The 15002-nt window shown below is 45.3% G+C and overlaps 1 protein-coding gene across 1 annotated transcript in view; it reads right to left on the bottom strand.

Moving 5' to 3' along the window:
- Window positions 1–635: 635 nt before the first annotated feature.
- RUNX1 (runt-related transcription factor 1) overlaps window positions 636–15002 on the bottom strand; it is a gene marked incomplete at its 5' end in the record, with an annotated part of 68827 nt that continues 54460 nt past the window's right edge. The window contains 2 exons of the mRNA XM_010079952.1: window positions 636–1129; window positions 4696–4857. Of these exons, the coding sequence (XP_010078254.1) occupies window positions 636–1129; window positions 4696–4857 (656 nt within the window). The remainder of the gene's footprint in view (window positions 1130–4695; window positions 4858–15002) is intronic.

Raw genomic sequence — 15002 nt, 5'->3', positions numbered from 1 at the left:
AAAAAACCCCCAAAACAAAAAAAACCCCAGCAATAAAAAATTCCATATTCTTTGGGATATACAACGTGGTTTAAAAAAAAAAAAAAAAAAACCAAAAGAAAGAATGAAGTCCAACATATAAAACGTCTCATTCACAGCATTGCTAAAACAGAAGCGTTCACAGTTTCCCTCTGGGAATCTTCCTATACTTCCTTACAGTTAATATGTCCATAAGATGCAGTAAACTCACTAAGATTTTTTTAGGTTTTAAGTCTTAAAAATAGAAGTGAACCAAAACTCTCTTTAGGGCTGTGAAGACCTTCAAGCCCAGGCACGTTAGAAAGCCACAGGCTTGGAAACAGACTGGGTACCTTTCTACCCATTCTCGCTACCTCTGGACCACCAGCTCTGGCGTCCTCCTTTACAGAAGCTCAGCCACCCACTAGGGATGCTTTGCTGGAGCGACATCACTTTGCCAGGGTCTGGCTAATACGTGCCACCGCTCCTGGGAGCACTGACTTCTGAAGGGTTTGCTTCTGAAAGTGATGTATGAACATGGCAGGGCCCATAAGCAAGACAGGTGTTTATAGCATACCTACGGGCACTGGGAAATGAGAAAGCACATGAGTCCTGGCCTATAACTACTTAAAATTCATTCAGTATGGTCGCCACACCGCTTCTTCTAGCCTGGCTGTGGTCGCCATGTTAGTGGGGGAGTTGCTGTGGCTCCCTTCGGCCTCGACCACATCACTTTGGTTGGGGAGGTTGGGGTTGAGAAGCGTCGATCCTGTGGAGGCGTTGGTGCAGGGGGGGTGGATGCGTGGGGGGGACCGGTCTCCCCCTGAGATCATGGAGAACTGATAGGAGCCGGCGGAGGTTCCATAGTAGAGGTGGTAGGAGGGCGAGCTGGTCTGGAACGGGCTGCCTTGGGCCTGCGACGAGCCGGGGTAGGGAGGCGGGAGGTAAGTGTGATATCTTGTGGCCGTGGACATGGCAGACATACCGATCCCTATCCCTGAACTGACGGGTGTCGGCGTGTAGGTGAATGCTCCCGGGTAGTGCATCCGAGGGTCGGAGATGGAGGAGAGCGCAGAGAAGGAGCGGTCGATTCCCACCCGGGGGTCACTGAATGCAGTCAAGTCAGAAGCACCTGGGTGGTGGGGAAAGGAGACAGAACTGTTGAACTGGCAGAACAGAGGTTAACCTGCTCGGGGCGATAATCAACATCCAAACTCTGGTCTACAGTTAGCCAAACCAGTGCTGCTACTTCCGGAACAGAGCTATCCCTCACCTGCTCTCCAGTGCAGTCATTGTAGTGCTCATGGATCTGGGTGTTTTGGATTAATTTAATTAAAGCAGCAATTAAAGAGGAGTGCCACGCTCTCACCCTGTTTTTTATGTGTTTGTGTTTGCTCTTAGAGACATTACAGCACATGCAATTATTTACACTTGCACAGTGCCTTTGTCCTGAGTGGGTGGGTGGGTGGGTGCAGAACAGGGACGCGGATCTCAAGCTCCTTGCTCAGCATCGCTTGACTCACCAGGGACACTGAGAGGGCCTAAATATAAATTGTCCAGCTTCTGCATAGTCTCTCCTTGCATCCAGTTTTATTTGCCAACTCCAACGGGAAGCTCCAAGGAGCAGGTATCGTCCTTCAGGTACACAAACATGCACAGGCAGGATTTACACAGGCTCAGCCCAGCTGTCAGCACTTAGGAGCACAGCTCCCCATTGACTCTCAACACTACCAAAGTCAAGATAAATCAGGTTCACTTAAGGTCTTCGTATCTGGGTCCTCATAGAATGTCCACATAATTGTAACTAACTTCTGAAAATCTTGGCTCTAATAAGCATGTAAAAAAGGACAATAACACTGCCTTTTTAAAGCAGAATGATAGATTTGGGGCTTGGCCTTTTTTCTTTCTTTCTTTCATGTGTGCTAGAAGTCTTTCTCATCCTGCTAAGCGAAATGTTTTATAGGACAGTCAAATTCTGCTCCACTTTGTCTGACATCAGTGGAAGTATGCCCAGTCCCACCGTCTCCTTCCCTGGTGTGCAAGGATTAAACAGGCAGAGCAGATGATGGCCTCTTTAGGAAGGATCTTCATCATGACTCAGATTAATGGAAGGTGTCAGTCCCTAGAGTTGGCAGCTATGCATGATTAAAATAACAACAATAATAATTAAGAAAAAATCTTTCCAGAAGACAACTACTTCTGTCAGACAAGACATGGAGTCTGCAGAAGAGGAGCCATGCGCTGAAGGAAATACTCATGAAAAGAAGCAGAGAGAAAACAAAGCTCTTGGCTCTGACTGGATTTAAAGCTAGAGCAGACACACTCCAGCGCCAGGGTCTGAAAGCTCGTCAATGATACAGCCAGCATACTTTGACAAATTCCTATAAATTTCTTAGAAAAGCTCTGACGCATGCTGTATGCTTCCTTTTTGAGTTTGCCGTCTGCTGTTCTCTGGAAGATTAATGGGACCCCTGAACACATTTCCTTTCCCTAGACCCCAGCACCTTTAGATTTAAAAAAGCAAGATACATTGTAGTATGGAACAGCAAGAGCTTCAGAGCAGCTAAGGTTGAAGGTGGCATCTGACAACTTGCCAGATTTCAAATGGTTCTTCCACACCTCATTCCTGAGAAAGAAATAAAACTTCTTGAAACTGCCCAGACACATCACTTATCAGATGAGGGTTTCTTATGCCCAGTTTGACAAAGAGCAGAATAATGAAACTTAAGGTGTTTCAAGTATGTCCATATCTTTGCATTTTCTTTTGGGGCACCATGTCTTTAGATGCTAGGGCCTAAAAAAACCTCAAATTTGCCCTTTGTCCTGACAATGAGAAATTTCTTAGGTAGTCAGGAAGTGTGTGTGACAGTAATGGGATTAGGGAGAAAATATTGTGAAAGATTTTTCTGGGAATACCAAATGACATTTAATATAGAAGTAACATTTTGGAAGCATTGTAAGAAACACTTAAGAAGTGCAGAGATGAGCCTCCATGTACAGAATTAAGACAGGAAAGAAAGAATGCTGACACGTGAATTAAGCTCTTCTAGGTTCCTTCACAAGTCATGGAGAAACTGTGCCTGCCCCAAGGTAAATCGCTTTGACCATGGGCACAAAAAGCACAGACAAGCCCTAGTGCTGGTGCTCTATCTCCACGCTCACCATGTGCCACAAAAGAAACACAGGGTGCAGTTACTGCATGCACACATGGCTATCTGCTGTTAGACTGTGCACTCCTGGGGGCAGCCACCATGGAAGCTGGTGGTGCTCATACCCTGCTCAGCACAATAAGGGCCCCGCTACACAATGAGGACATTTGAGCACTATGGCAATGCAAAAAATATTGCATTTCAATACTGGGTGCATTCACCCACTTGAGTGTAACTTTAGCCACCACACTGGCAGAGGTAAAATGTGATTAACATCTCCATTCAGTCTGATTCACGTATCCACACCTACAACTACACATACATCAGACACCCCGTATAGGGTTTGAAAATCAAAATAGATAATGAATATTGATATCAAACAATTTTGTCACGAAAAATGCTTTTCTAAGTAAAAAAACTTGCTGGAATACTTTGTTTTAATTGAAATTTTCTGGTTGCTGTGAAGAAGATCTTTTTTCATCCTTCTCTGTTTTCTCAGTTTCTGCATTTTGCTAGGGGAAAGGAGTGCAAACAGAGCAAAAGACATGGGAGAAAGTAAAAAGGAGTTTTTAATTTTAAAAAAAAGTGTGTCAATGAAGAATGAGAATTTTTATAGATTTTTTTAAAAATAATACATTTCCCTTTTTTTTTCTTCTGAAAAGTTTCCTTTATTTTCAGCTATCTCTAAGATGTAATTAGCACCCAGACCTAACAAATAATTTCGTTTTGGTAGGCATTTTCCCTGAGACTCTTTCAAAGCAGGCTCTATATGACAACAAAAGGACAGGCTGGAGCATGTTCAATTGATTCTCTCTGATCTTAGAAGAAGCCCTGAGTATTCAAATGAGAGCAATATGTGCAGCCAAAGAAGATATTTTTGAAAAAGCCATGTGCAAATGTGAATTATATGGCTCTCATTCATTTTAAGAAAATTCCTGCTATTGAACACACACATATTGGTTCAATATGCATAGGTTAGAGTCAGCAGATGGTCAGTTGAGTACGGTGGAAACCAGGGGGGTAGCTTTCACTTCCATGCTATATTTTTGTGTTGGCTTGTAAAGCTCTGCAATACAATTTGACAAAGATGTAACAAGACAATCCAGTGCAACACTTAAAATGTCAAACCCCACCATCCTGCACTCATTGTGTCCACCCATAACCTGCTGTGCTCTGGTCTGAATTTAAAGCGAGGGAAGGAAACAGAACTGAAATATCTGTGGCATTAATTTCTTGGCAGATACGATAGCTCTTCAGCACTCCAAACTATTTTTGTAGTTCCATACATCTTCAAAGTGCTGCTTTCTCCTCTTTTTTTTTTTTCTTTTTTTGACAATACTTTGGGCCCCAAACCATATTTCTTTACTCTTTGCACAAATCTCAGCAAAGCGTTGGAGAAGGCTTGCTGCAGAGGGCCTACAATAGGCTTCACTGCAACTGGAGAGAAGCTGGAGCAGCACCCTAAGGACATTCCAACCGGTCTGCACTGGAGTCAGCCTCCAGGCTTTGCTGAGGCCCGGTGCTGGGGAACTAACTTTTAGGTACTTACTTGACAGCCGGCTTGAGAGCTCTGCGGTGAGGGATGTCATGCCGCTAGCCCTGCCGGGTGACATTGGCGTGGCGGGGTGCACGGAGGGGGTGGCAATGGAGCCCAGGTACTGGTAGGACTGGTCATAGGACCATGGAGGAGATGGCTGCACTTGCCTTGTGTCTGCAATGAAAAAGAGACCTATAGGATGTTTTGAATGATAAAACTTTGCAATCAAATATGTGAACAAAACCATGTGGTGGAAATAGAAACTTAAATGCCAAGATAATTACATTTCAGTTCCATAATCCCCTTTGTCAAGAGACCTTCAGCTGAATTGCTTTCTAAAATATTATTTGTGCATCTGTGAGTTTTGATCAGTTCATTTTTTCTTGTGAAGCTTTTTGATATTTCACATTGATGGTGGGTAGGGAAAAGTGGTCAGGGAGAAGCGGTCAGGGAAAAGCAGATTAAGCTTTCCAAGGTGAAACTCTTCATTGCTGAGATGTAACAGTATTTCAGGCTGTGTGGTCACAGCCCTTTCAGCCAAAAAGGCATGTCTTGCATGGCACCAAGGAGACAAAAATATTGAACTGTGTTTCTGTGCAAGTGTGCATGTAGAGAGAAAAACAAGATGAAAATGTGTATGTGTGTGTGAGAGACAGAGATGAAAATAGAGTCCTTCAGAAGGCAGACTCCTAAATGGATGAATAGAACTGGAATTTGACTTCCCCAACCTTTTGAAAATCCCAGGCTTAATGAAATGAGCAGGTATTTTGTTCATCTATTTTCTGTATGCTAAAACACAGAAATACAGTCCAGAGTGATGGGTACCTCTACTAGCAGTGGCTGAACTTAAGAAACAGAAAGCTTTATGCAAACTCGATGGCATTGCTAGGATGAAAAAGCAGACACCCTGTGAGTACAGGTTTTCTGTAGAAACTTCTGCTTCATGGAAACAAAATCTCAGAAAGCACGGATGCATACAATATTTACAGAAAAACACTAACCTATTATTTTCTAGCCACACAACTAGTTTGGCTGACATTTGAAATCAGAGATGCATGGCAGGGAGTTTGTCCAAACCAGTTGCACCAATGCAGAAACAACTCTTTTCTGCTTATTTCATCTTTGCGTATGAAACTGGCATTTTTTTGGTGTGTAGAAATGTCTGATTTTTGTATAAATCAAAATGAGAAAGATTCCTCGTCCCCTTACCTACCCAGAATTTTTCTTACTATTTTTAGTAAAATCTTTTCTATTTTCTTCAGCTCTAAGAATGTTCTTCTGCAGCTTCACCCAACTAATTGCCTTTTGAAAAAAGCAAATGTTGGATGAACTGCATTCAGATAAAACTGATTTCAGCATGGAAGGGAAATTTCCCAAGTCTGAGATGAAGGACTTTGATCTTCCATCAGAAAGCCCATCTGGAAATTATTATTTTGTTGTGTTTTATGGAGATGAGTTTTACATTTTGTTTGTTTCATTTGTGTAGAAAGGAAGTTTTATATAAAACTCCAAGCTTTTAAAAAATAACTAGTGAAGGCACTTGCAGAATAAACTAAGGTCTTGTAAAGATTTTTCCGCTGAGTAACATATTAAAAATCAGATATTATTAATATTTATTTTTTTTTTCAGCCAGACTTCCTAAAAAAAAATCCAGTTGACTCATGCTGTTTTAAAAGCAACATCCGGTTGGATTAAATGGGCTTCAGCAGAAACAAACAAAAAGACATAGGCGCAAAGCCTGTCTTATTCTGAATTACAGCATCATCTCATTGTTAATGTACAGTCAGTGTTTATTAAACTGACAGGGAGACAGATGAGGAAATTCAACCTCCAGGGGTAGCATTAGGATTAATACCACAAAGCATTGGTAGAGCAAGCACTGTTATATTATGACACTGTGTGTTTCAGTTCTAAAACGGGGTTAATTAAATCATGAGTCCCTTATTTCAGCACACAATCCCACTGATTTCAGATCAGCAATGTGGCCGCGTACTAGAATCATGATACGTGCGCTGGAGGGATCCCAGCCCAGGGATGGAAACTCCCTCAGCTCGTCCTCCTGCCTGGGGAGACCTTGATGTGCTCTACCAAGGCTGACACCACCAGTGACAGAGCCTCCCCTCTGTCACCTCTCTCAGGGGCTCTGGTCAACACCATCACTGCAGAAGCCATTGAACCTCTTTGGCTGGAAATGCTTTATCACCTGCTTTCAGGTGCTCTGTCCTTAGGTCTCAGCACTGTAGAGAAGAGGGGAAAAGTCTGTCTTAGAGTGACCGGGATGTGTGTGAAGAGGGTGCTGCCACCCATCCTTGTTTTTCAGGCTGAAAGGAAAGAACGGACTGTCAAGTCTTCTGCTGTTACAAACTGTCAATGCGTGGTGGGATGTCTCTGTCTGCCACTTTTCTTGTGTTTCTGACACTGCTGGCTCTTCAGGACAAGAGACATGGTTTTGTACTGTACCTTGCCCAGCGTGCATGGGATCCTGGTCCATAAAACAGGCCCAAGTGCAATAAATAAAGGAACAGCGATAAGAAGATGCAGAAAAAGCTACAGCAGCTGCCTCAGTGGCAGACAAGGAAGCAAGACCTTGTCATGGATTTGCTAAACACTGACAAGACTAAATTTAAATATGGTTTCTTGCTCTTAGTGCTACTAGAATTAGCTGTGTGCTGTGTCCTGACTAGGAACCAGATAATGGACCAAGTATGTGTCTAGTAACATCCGGAGAGAGATTGCCAAGGTATCTGACCTGCCTCATCCATTTGCTCTTATTACTCACCTCTGGGGTACTTGAAGCAGTGACAGACAGCCCAAGAGACCCCCATTATTAATCTCCTCATGCCATTAAGTCTTTCTTAAGTGAAAGTTCAAACTAACAATCAATTTTCTGTCTTGGTACCTGTATTCCCAATCCCTGTATTTGCTCTTAAAAACTGGCTTTTTGACATCAGACTGGTTAACAAGTTGCAATCTATTCAGTGATGTCAATATAACACATTGTATTGGATACACACATTAAAGCAGGTTGTGCTGACTAACCCCAGCCATCACCTTCACAGTTTTTTAATAGCATGTGGAGGAAAGTATCACTGTAATAGCATTTTTATGGCACCATTTCAGTATCGAGAGGCAGACTCAGCTCCCAGTAAAGGCAAGGTTTGCATTCCCGGCAGCTTCAGTAGGATCTGGATCAGGGGCCTCAAACAGCATTTTATTTTTGTGATATCTGCTTTTCTTCAGCTTTCAAGTTACCCGAAATTAAACTGGAATGGGTTCAAATTTGCCACAGGACTAGGCTGCACAAAAAGGCAACAAACTCTTTCTGAATCCATCTCTTTTCTGATTTCAAAATAAAGAAGTGCACGTCTCAGAAGTTAGTAGCTTGGTGTGAGGAACCAAATGTGTGGCTTTGTGCAGCTGAAGTTAATTTGGTGAAACTATACTGCAAATAAATGGGAGTTGCTTCCCAACTCAGAATGTCTGTGAAGAGATTTGCAGGGAGAGCTACTTCAACAAAGGGAAATAACAGGGCTTTGGGCCCACACAGTTTGAAAGCCAAACAGGATTCCAAAATCATTTAAAAGCAGATCAAAATAGCACGAAACCAAGGAAGTTGCTCCAGTTGGTGATCTCTGCCCAGTCCTCCCGGTATTTCTCCCATTAGCAAGTACTTTCCATTTCTGCTTTTTATGGTGTGAGAAAATGTATTTAAAACATGAAAACAGTTATTAATTGCAATAAAACACTCCAGGGCGAGAATTATGGTGCAATAATTCACACCTTGCTGTGTAGTCACGAGCTCCCAACCTCTAGCCTCATGCCTAACAAGCTATTAAGCAGAAAGTATTGAACCATCTTTCATGCCTCGTCATGTTTTATTGCCATGAAAAGGTTGTGTTTGCCTTGTTTTAAAAAGTTGTAATTAAGCTGTACAAATGTTGCATAATATTTAATAGTTTAATGAAACAAGCTTTGGTTAAGAGACTCGGAGGAAAAAAAAAAACTAAAAAGCTGGCCTCCCCCTTCCACGCTGCTCCCTCTGGTCATACTTTTTTTAGCATTTTTCCAGCCGTTTTCGCCGTGGGAAATTAAAAAGCCTAACCCGAAGGAAGCGGATGGCTGTCGGTCGCTCCTTCCCGTGCCGAGAGATGCTGCCGGGGGCCCAGCGCATCAGTAGGTGGCAGCGGAGACCTTGCGGCTGCCGGGCTGCCAGCGCCGTGTGCCTTCGGGACCCGCTGTGGAATCACCGGCTTGAGCAGGGATCTTCCCGGACCCGCCACAACCCTTCATACCACCTTCGGTAACAGCTATTAGTCAGTCCCAGCCGGGAACTGTGTAACTGAAACCCTGCTCTGCGCAGGCACTGCACAGAGGGAGCATCTCTTTGTCAGGGAGTGTAGCGATAGGATGAGGGGTAATGGTTTTAAGCTGAAAGAGGGTAGATTTAGATAAGATATCAGGAGGAAGTTTTTTATTATTAGGGTGGTGAGACACTGGCACAGGTTGCCCAGGGAAGCTGTGGATGCCCCATCCCTGGAGGTGTTCAAGGCCAGGCTGGGTGAGGCCTTGACAAACCTGGGCTAGTGGAGGGTGTCCCTGCCCATGGCAGGGGGGGTGGACCTAGATGATCTTTAAGGTTCCTTCCAACCCAAACCATTCTGTGATTCTATGATTCTATGATCTCTCTTCAGAGCAGCTCTGGGTCCAGCAGGTAGCCAAGAGCACGGGTGCACAGGAGAGATGGGTATGCCCTGACCCAAGGATACCCTTGCTCAGCATAACCAGCATGGCTAAGTACAGCAAACACCTGACAGACAGTCAATGGAATTGTCCCAGTGTGACACAGGGCGCCTTTTGTCTTCCAGAGTTGTTACTGATAGTCAAGTACAAAAAAGACAAGAATTCCTGTCGCACCCAGAGCACAAGATGATGGGTCAAGACCTCAGTCAAAACCACTAGTGTATCTCCTGAGCTTGCACAGAACATCCTTCTGTCTGTAAAATTGATCCTGAGCATACAGGACATAGAAATCAGTGGCGCATAATAAACATGAAGTCCTGGGATGCTATTTCTATGAGATTCTTTTTCAGAGGGGGCACACACTTTACAATGCAAACCAACACCCCCCTCTCCCTCAAAAAGAAAATTATCTGATGCTGTCAGGCACTCAGAATGTATAAATCAGCAAGTTTCAGTGGCGCTGCGGTGATTCATAGGACCAGCTCAGGATGTTGCTTGAGATGATAGCAAAAATGTCTACCACCTCGTCATTTCTGAATAAGAAAAATAACAATCCATACCATGCCTAAAAGAAAGCCCCTGTGAGTTTTTATATTCTGGTCAGAAAATAATTCTTTTTAGCTGTATTAAAAGCTTTAATTTAGCTGTCTTAAAAGCTTTCAATTCAAATCAGATAACAGGTCCCACTGTACCTATGAGCTGAAAAGGAAAATGCTTATGTGGACTTGCATGGCTTGCACTGGGCTGGATCCTGTGCACTTCTGAATCTGTTTTATGCCCTCGGAGCGCAAAGAGGGACCGTTCTCCGTGTGTCACTGCAGGTCAGACATTGCTGCCTGATCCCAGCCAAGAGGCGCTGCGTAGCCAAATCTCGGTATGATACAGCGTGTTCCTGGAAGCTTCAGAAAGGAGCAGCAGGATGTGAGTCAGTAGGCCGTGGTGTGAGGCGGGATGGCTGTGGAGCCGTCAGCGGCCCGGGAGGGAGCAGGTATGGCTTTGACTCAGGCAGGCTGCCTGCCTTGCAGACTTCCCCTTCCTGCTGGGCTGCACTTGCACACAGACTGCCTGCGCGTCTTCTCTCCTCCCTCTCCCCTCTGCCTTAGAAATGGCACCTGCCTACTTGAACATATAATTACCTGGACAAACTACGAGTGATTTTCCCAAGCCAGGGGCAGTGGAGACATGAGAGTCAGCCCCGAGTACCGAGCAGCTAATTAGCCACTATGTTGGTGAAAATCCCCCCATCCTTGGCATAGTGAGATGAATTGCGAAATAGCCACTGCTGTTGCCAGGCTTTTTTTCTCAAGTTGCAAAAATTTCTGTCAGTCATACGGAACAAACCCTGAAAGTAGCATAGCATCGAGCTTTGCAATTCCTCCACTATCCTGGCAAGCACTTTAAAGGGAGCAACTGGCAGAAGACATGGGGTGAATGAAGGAAAGCTGGGATTAGTTTACTGGTGTCAAACTTGGATGCAGACAAGGAGAGGGTCGGATCCTTAACGGCTTTGAAAAGCTTCTCTGAGTCTGGGATTTGTCCATCCTGCCCGCACCCCCCCCACCCCCCCAGTCTGATTTGCTAATCTTTCCAAAGGGAAACAGTTTTTACAGTGTGACTTTCCCTTCTTTTGAATGTAAGGCAGGAATGGTCTTGATTAGACTTGTTCATTCAGAGAGGTGTCTTGCTTAATAGAGGAAATGGACTATAAGCACAGAAATACTCCATGTAGTTTTGTGCTCAGGAGAAAGATGCCACCTGCCTCCTTCCCTCCTTTGCCAATGTCTCTTACGTGCCTGTGTCTGCCTTTGCTTTCTGCTTCGTTTTCTTTCATTCCCTCCTAGCCCCAGCAGTCTCAGGTGAAGATGTGAGAAGCACTAGCGACTGTGATACAGTTCCGCATGAGTCTGACCTAGTCTCCCTCTGAAGCAAGGCATCCGAAATGACTCCATCTCCCTCCCTCACTCCGGACCCAGCAAATCCTCAGCATAATGCAGCACCGTGAAAAGGTGTGTCATCTCCCAGCAGCTGAAAGAATTAGTCAGTAGCTTAAATAAGGGGGACTTTCCAAAGGACAAGTTCATCACTGGCAGCAGCAGCGGCAGTGGCAGCAGCCGCACAAGGCTGCTATTCTCATACCTCTCAGTGCTGGAACATGAGGAGCTGGAAAATTACAGAACAAACTGTAAAATTCCACCAACAGCTACTTCACCCTACAGGGTGGTTTCCCTCCCTGTGCCAGGCTGTGGAAACCACTGTCACACCACAGAGCCACCTCCTAGTGCAACAGCTGGGAGACTTGCCAGACCCACAGAGGTGGGTGCGAGCTCTGATTTGGCCCCAGGTAAAGTTTTTCAAAGCCTTCTGATTTCCACTGGAAATTTATAGGAGATGAGCATTCACTGCTCTCCATGGCCTTGAAAAGCCCCTTTTAGATTGCTAGCAGGTGACAGGACTTATTCTGATTGAGAACAGCAGTGACAGACATGTCGCGTGTCTGGAAATTTTTAAGTTGAGGGGGGAGAACCACCCAAATCCCCAACTATTCTCTGGAAGAGATATCTTTGTCACCAACCTCCTGCTTCAGTGTGTGCTTTCATTTTATTTCAATATTACTGTGGTTTTGTGGAGTATTGCAAAGGCTAGAGAAGTTCTAGAGGCATTTGAGCCTCTAAAAAACCTTCTGTGGGATAGGAGAACAAGGGAGTTTCTCCACACTGAGGCATCACACTCTTGAGAATAAAGAAGAAAAGTATCAGCCTCAAGGAGAAACCTTTCAAAAAACAGTTGCTGAGGCTGTTTCTTCTAGCTGCAGTGCGTAGTGTCAATGCGGAACTTCCCAAAGCGTGCTAGGTGCTGCACGGACATGCAGGAGGGTACCAGCTCCTGAGGAGGATCGAGTGTATAGTAAAGAAAACCATGGAATACTACAGAGAAAGAGCGGTGTGATTAGGTGCTGGGATGCAGAGCACTAGTTCTGCTGTTCACTTTGCATTCAGTTTCTGTGCATCTGGTCTTGTGTGTTACGTCGTTTCTTTAAAATGCTCTACTTGAGGAATAAAATGGTGCAAATCTGCCAGATAGATAAGAGGAGAAGTACGTATTCCTTCATGTTTGAAGCTGCCTTAATGAGCTACCTAGACTAGCAGGACCATATATGCACAACACACCATAAAGAAACAACAAGTAGCATTTTGGTAATGGCAACTGGTTGTGGAGAGGGGGTGTCCATATGAAACCTCTTGGGTCTCGTTGCTGACTTGGTGCAAGAATCCGGAAGTGCAGACATCTCCAAATACCGAACTGTGAAAACTCTGATTTCACAATCAACATATGTGCTGCCCTAGCAGGTTAGTACATAAGCTGCTCAGATGAAATATAAACCATCTCTCCTTCTGAGTAAGCACACTCCTTCTGGGCTGGCGTCACTGCTGCTTTGAAGAACATGATGACATTATGTGCAAACTGCAAAGTCTCTGGGTGCCAGTGACATGCAGAAGTTGGAAAGCTGTGTTTTGCAAATTAAGGATGCATTGTTCTTTGTCTTTGGAGGTATGAGTCACCCTGGAGAGCTGCAGCTATTTGTGCAAGAGGGAGACTCCATTCCACCAGCCGTCCTCCTCTTCCCTCCCTCCCCACATCAACAAGGAATGAAGTAAAAGAATTCAACCTTGACCTTCCACTCTTTTGGCTCCTCTGGAGGAGACATGCCGGCAGACTCGTTGTCGCTGCAGTGTTCTCCCCTATCTCTAAGCCTACTGCTAAAGCACAAACTGAAACGGTGAGGAAATCAGGGACAGATACCACACGGATGTCAGTGGCGGGCAGATGTCACCCTTCGCCCCACTGTGCCCAGGCTGGGAGATGGTGGGACGCAGAGGTGCCCATGGCACAGATGGAAGAATGCCACTACAAGCACGTAAACGCACGTATATGTACATACACACATGTACATGCACAGACACTTCTCTGCTTGCTGTGTGGCACTGCGGTTTCCTTTAGCTTCAGAGGCACTAGGGAGGGAGCAGGTTGTGTGCTGCCACTGGGAGGGCGGACGATCTGTGGTGACCTGCACAGGAACTAGGGAGATGGGACCTACTGGGGGAGTTACTGGTCCCTTATCGATTGTGGTAAATCCACACCTAGAAATCACATCTCTCTGAGTCTGGGGGGGGGGGAATTGCATGGGGACTGTGGCAGCTTCCCCTGTCCTACTGCCACAGTCGGTATGACAAACCCTGCCAGACAACACAGCACCTCTGCTCCTGTCCCATTTGTCCCCTCCCCACCTTCTCCCTTCTGCTGCTGTAGGTCCCAGATACTGCTCTCTTCCTTACCTTTCCCTGAGCCATGGTAGCTATGTGAACACCTTCCAGCTAATTAATTCCTTGATCCTCACACTGCCCCCCCAGGAAAAGTGCAATCCACATTTCAGCAGACAGAGAACTGATGCATGCAGAAAGCAAGGCTCCAGTTCATCAGAGCACTCAGGGCACAGAGCTCAGTGCTTGGCTGAGTCAGAGCACATGTGAATTACCTGATGTCACCCAGGCAGGGAAAGTTCACCTGTAAAAACAGCTTGGGGGAGACATATCCACTGTGTCCTAGTTAGCTCCCATCTTGAAAGCAGTCTACCTGAAGTGTAGGGCTCAGGAGTACAATGCTCACTGAGGAACAGGTCAATTAGCCAATCTCACTACCTTGCTGCTGGTGAGAGCAGCTGCTTTCAGTCTGCCTTGGGCAGGTGTATCATGCCCTGGAAATGCAGACGCAGAACTAAGGTACCAATTGTGTACAAAGTGTAGTGCTGTCTCCTGGTGTCCAGGCTCTTGGGGGAGGATTCATCCCACCTGAGAGATCTACAATGTAGGTGTCTACCTCTGAGCTAGTTGTCTAGACTCTAGACTTTATTGCCAACAGGGTAGAACACACTTGTGGGCTGCAAATAATTTCATCCCAAGGGAGACATCTAAGCCAAGCCAGGCAGGTGAATCACACCCGGTGAACAGCTGTTTCTCTCCCTGATCACAAAGATACCAGATGACTGTGTCAGACAGAGACACACAAAACACGGATGTCTAAAGTTAGGTGAAGTGAATCTCAGCCTCGTTACACCTCCAAAGTTTCTCTTTCATTGGGTGGAGCAAGACCAAAGGAAGTGGTGAGATATCTCCCAGGCCAGGATCTGGAAGTCACCTTGAGTTGCTATTTGCAGACATAGGATTACCTGTACCTTCCTCTCCAGGGCAATACATGGGCTGGACCTGACCCCTGTTGGTCCTGGGAGGGGATTGCTGATACCCTGGTGCCCAGCCCCAGAGCCATTGCCTGAGTGGGACTCTGCCTTAGGGTGTTCCAAAAGACAGTCATGGGTTCATGTCACAGTGAAACATTTCCTAGCTTTGTACCTACATTTCAAGACAATTGAATATGAGGTTGAAGGTTCCTTGGATGGACTATTCCCACTGGAAAACCAATGCCATTAAAAAAAAAAAAAAAAAAGGAGCAGAGTTGAATGAGGCAGTCTCTGCAGTCTTCTGGGATAAAGGAATGACTACAATGTGGCCTCAGGTATCTTACAG

This window comes from Pterocles gutturalis, unplaced genomic scaffold (genome assembly GCF_000699245.1).
Source record: "Pterocles gutturalis isolate BGI_N339 unplaced genomic scaffold, ASM69924v1 scaffold36439, whole genome shotgun sequence".
In the NCBI taxonomy this organism is placed as follows: Eukaryota; Metazoa; Chordata; class Aves; order Pterocliformes; family Pteroclidae; genus Pterocles; species Pterocles gutturalis.
This window is presented reverse-complemented; position numbering and strand designations above follow the sequence as displayed.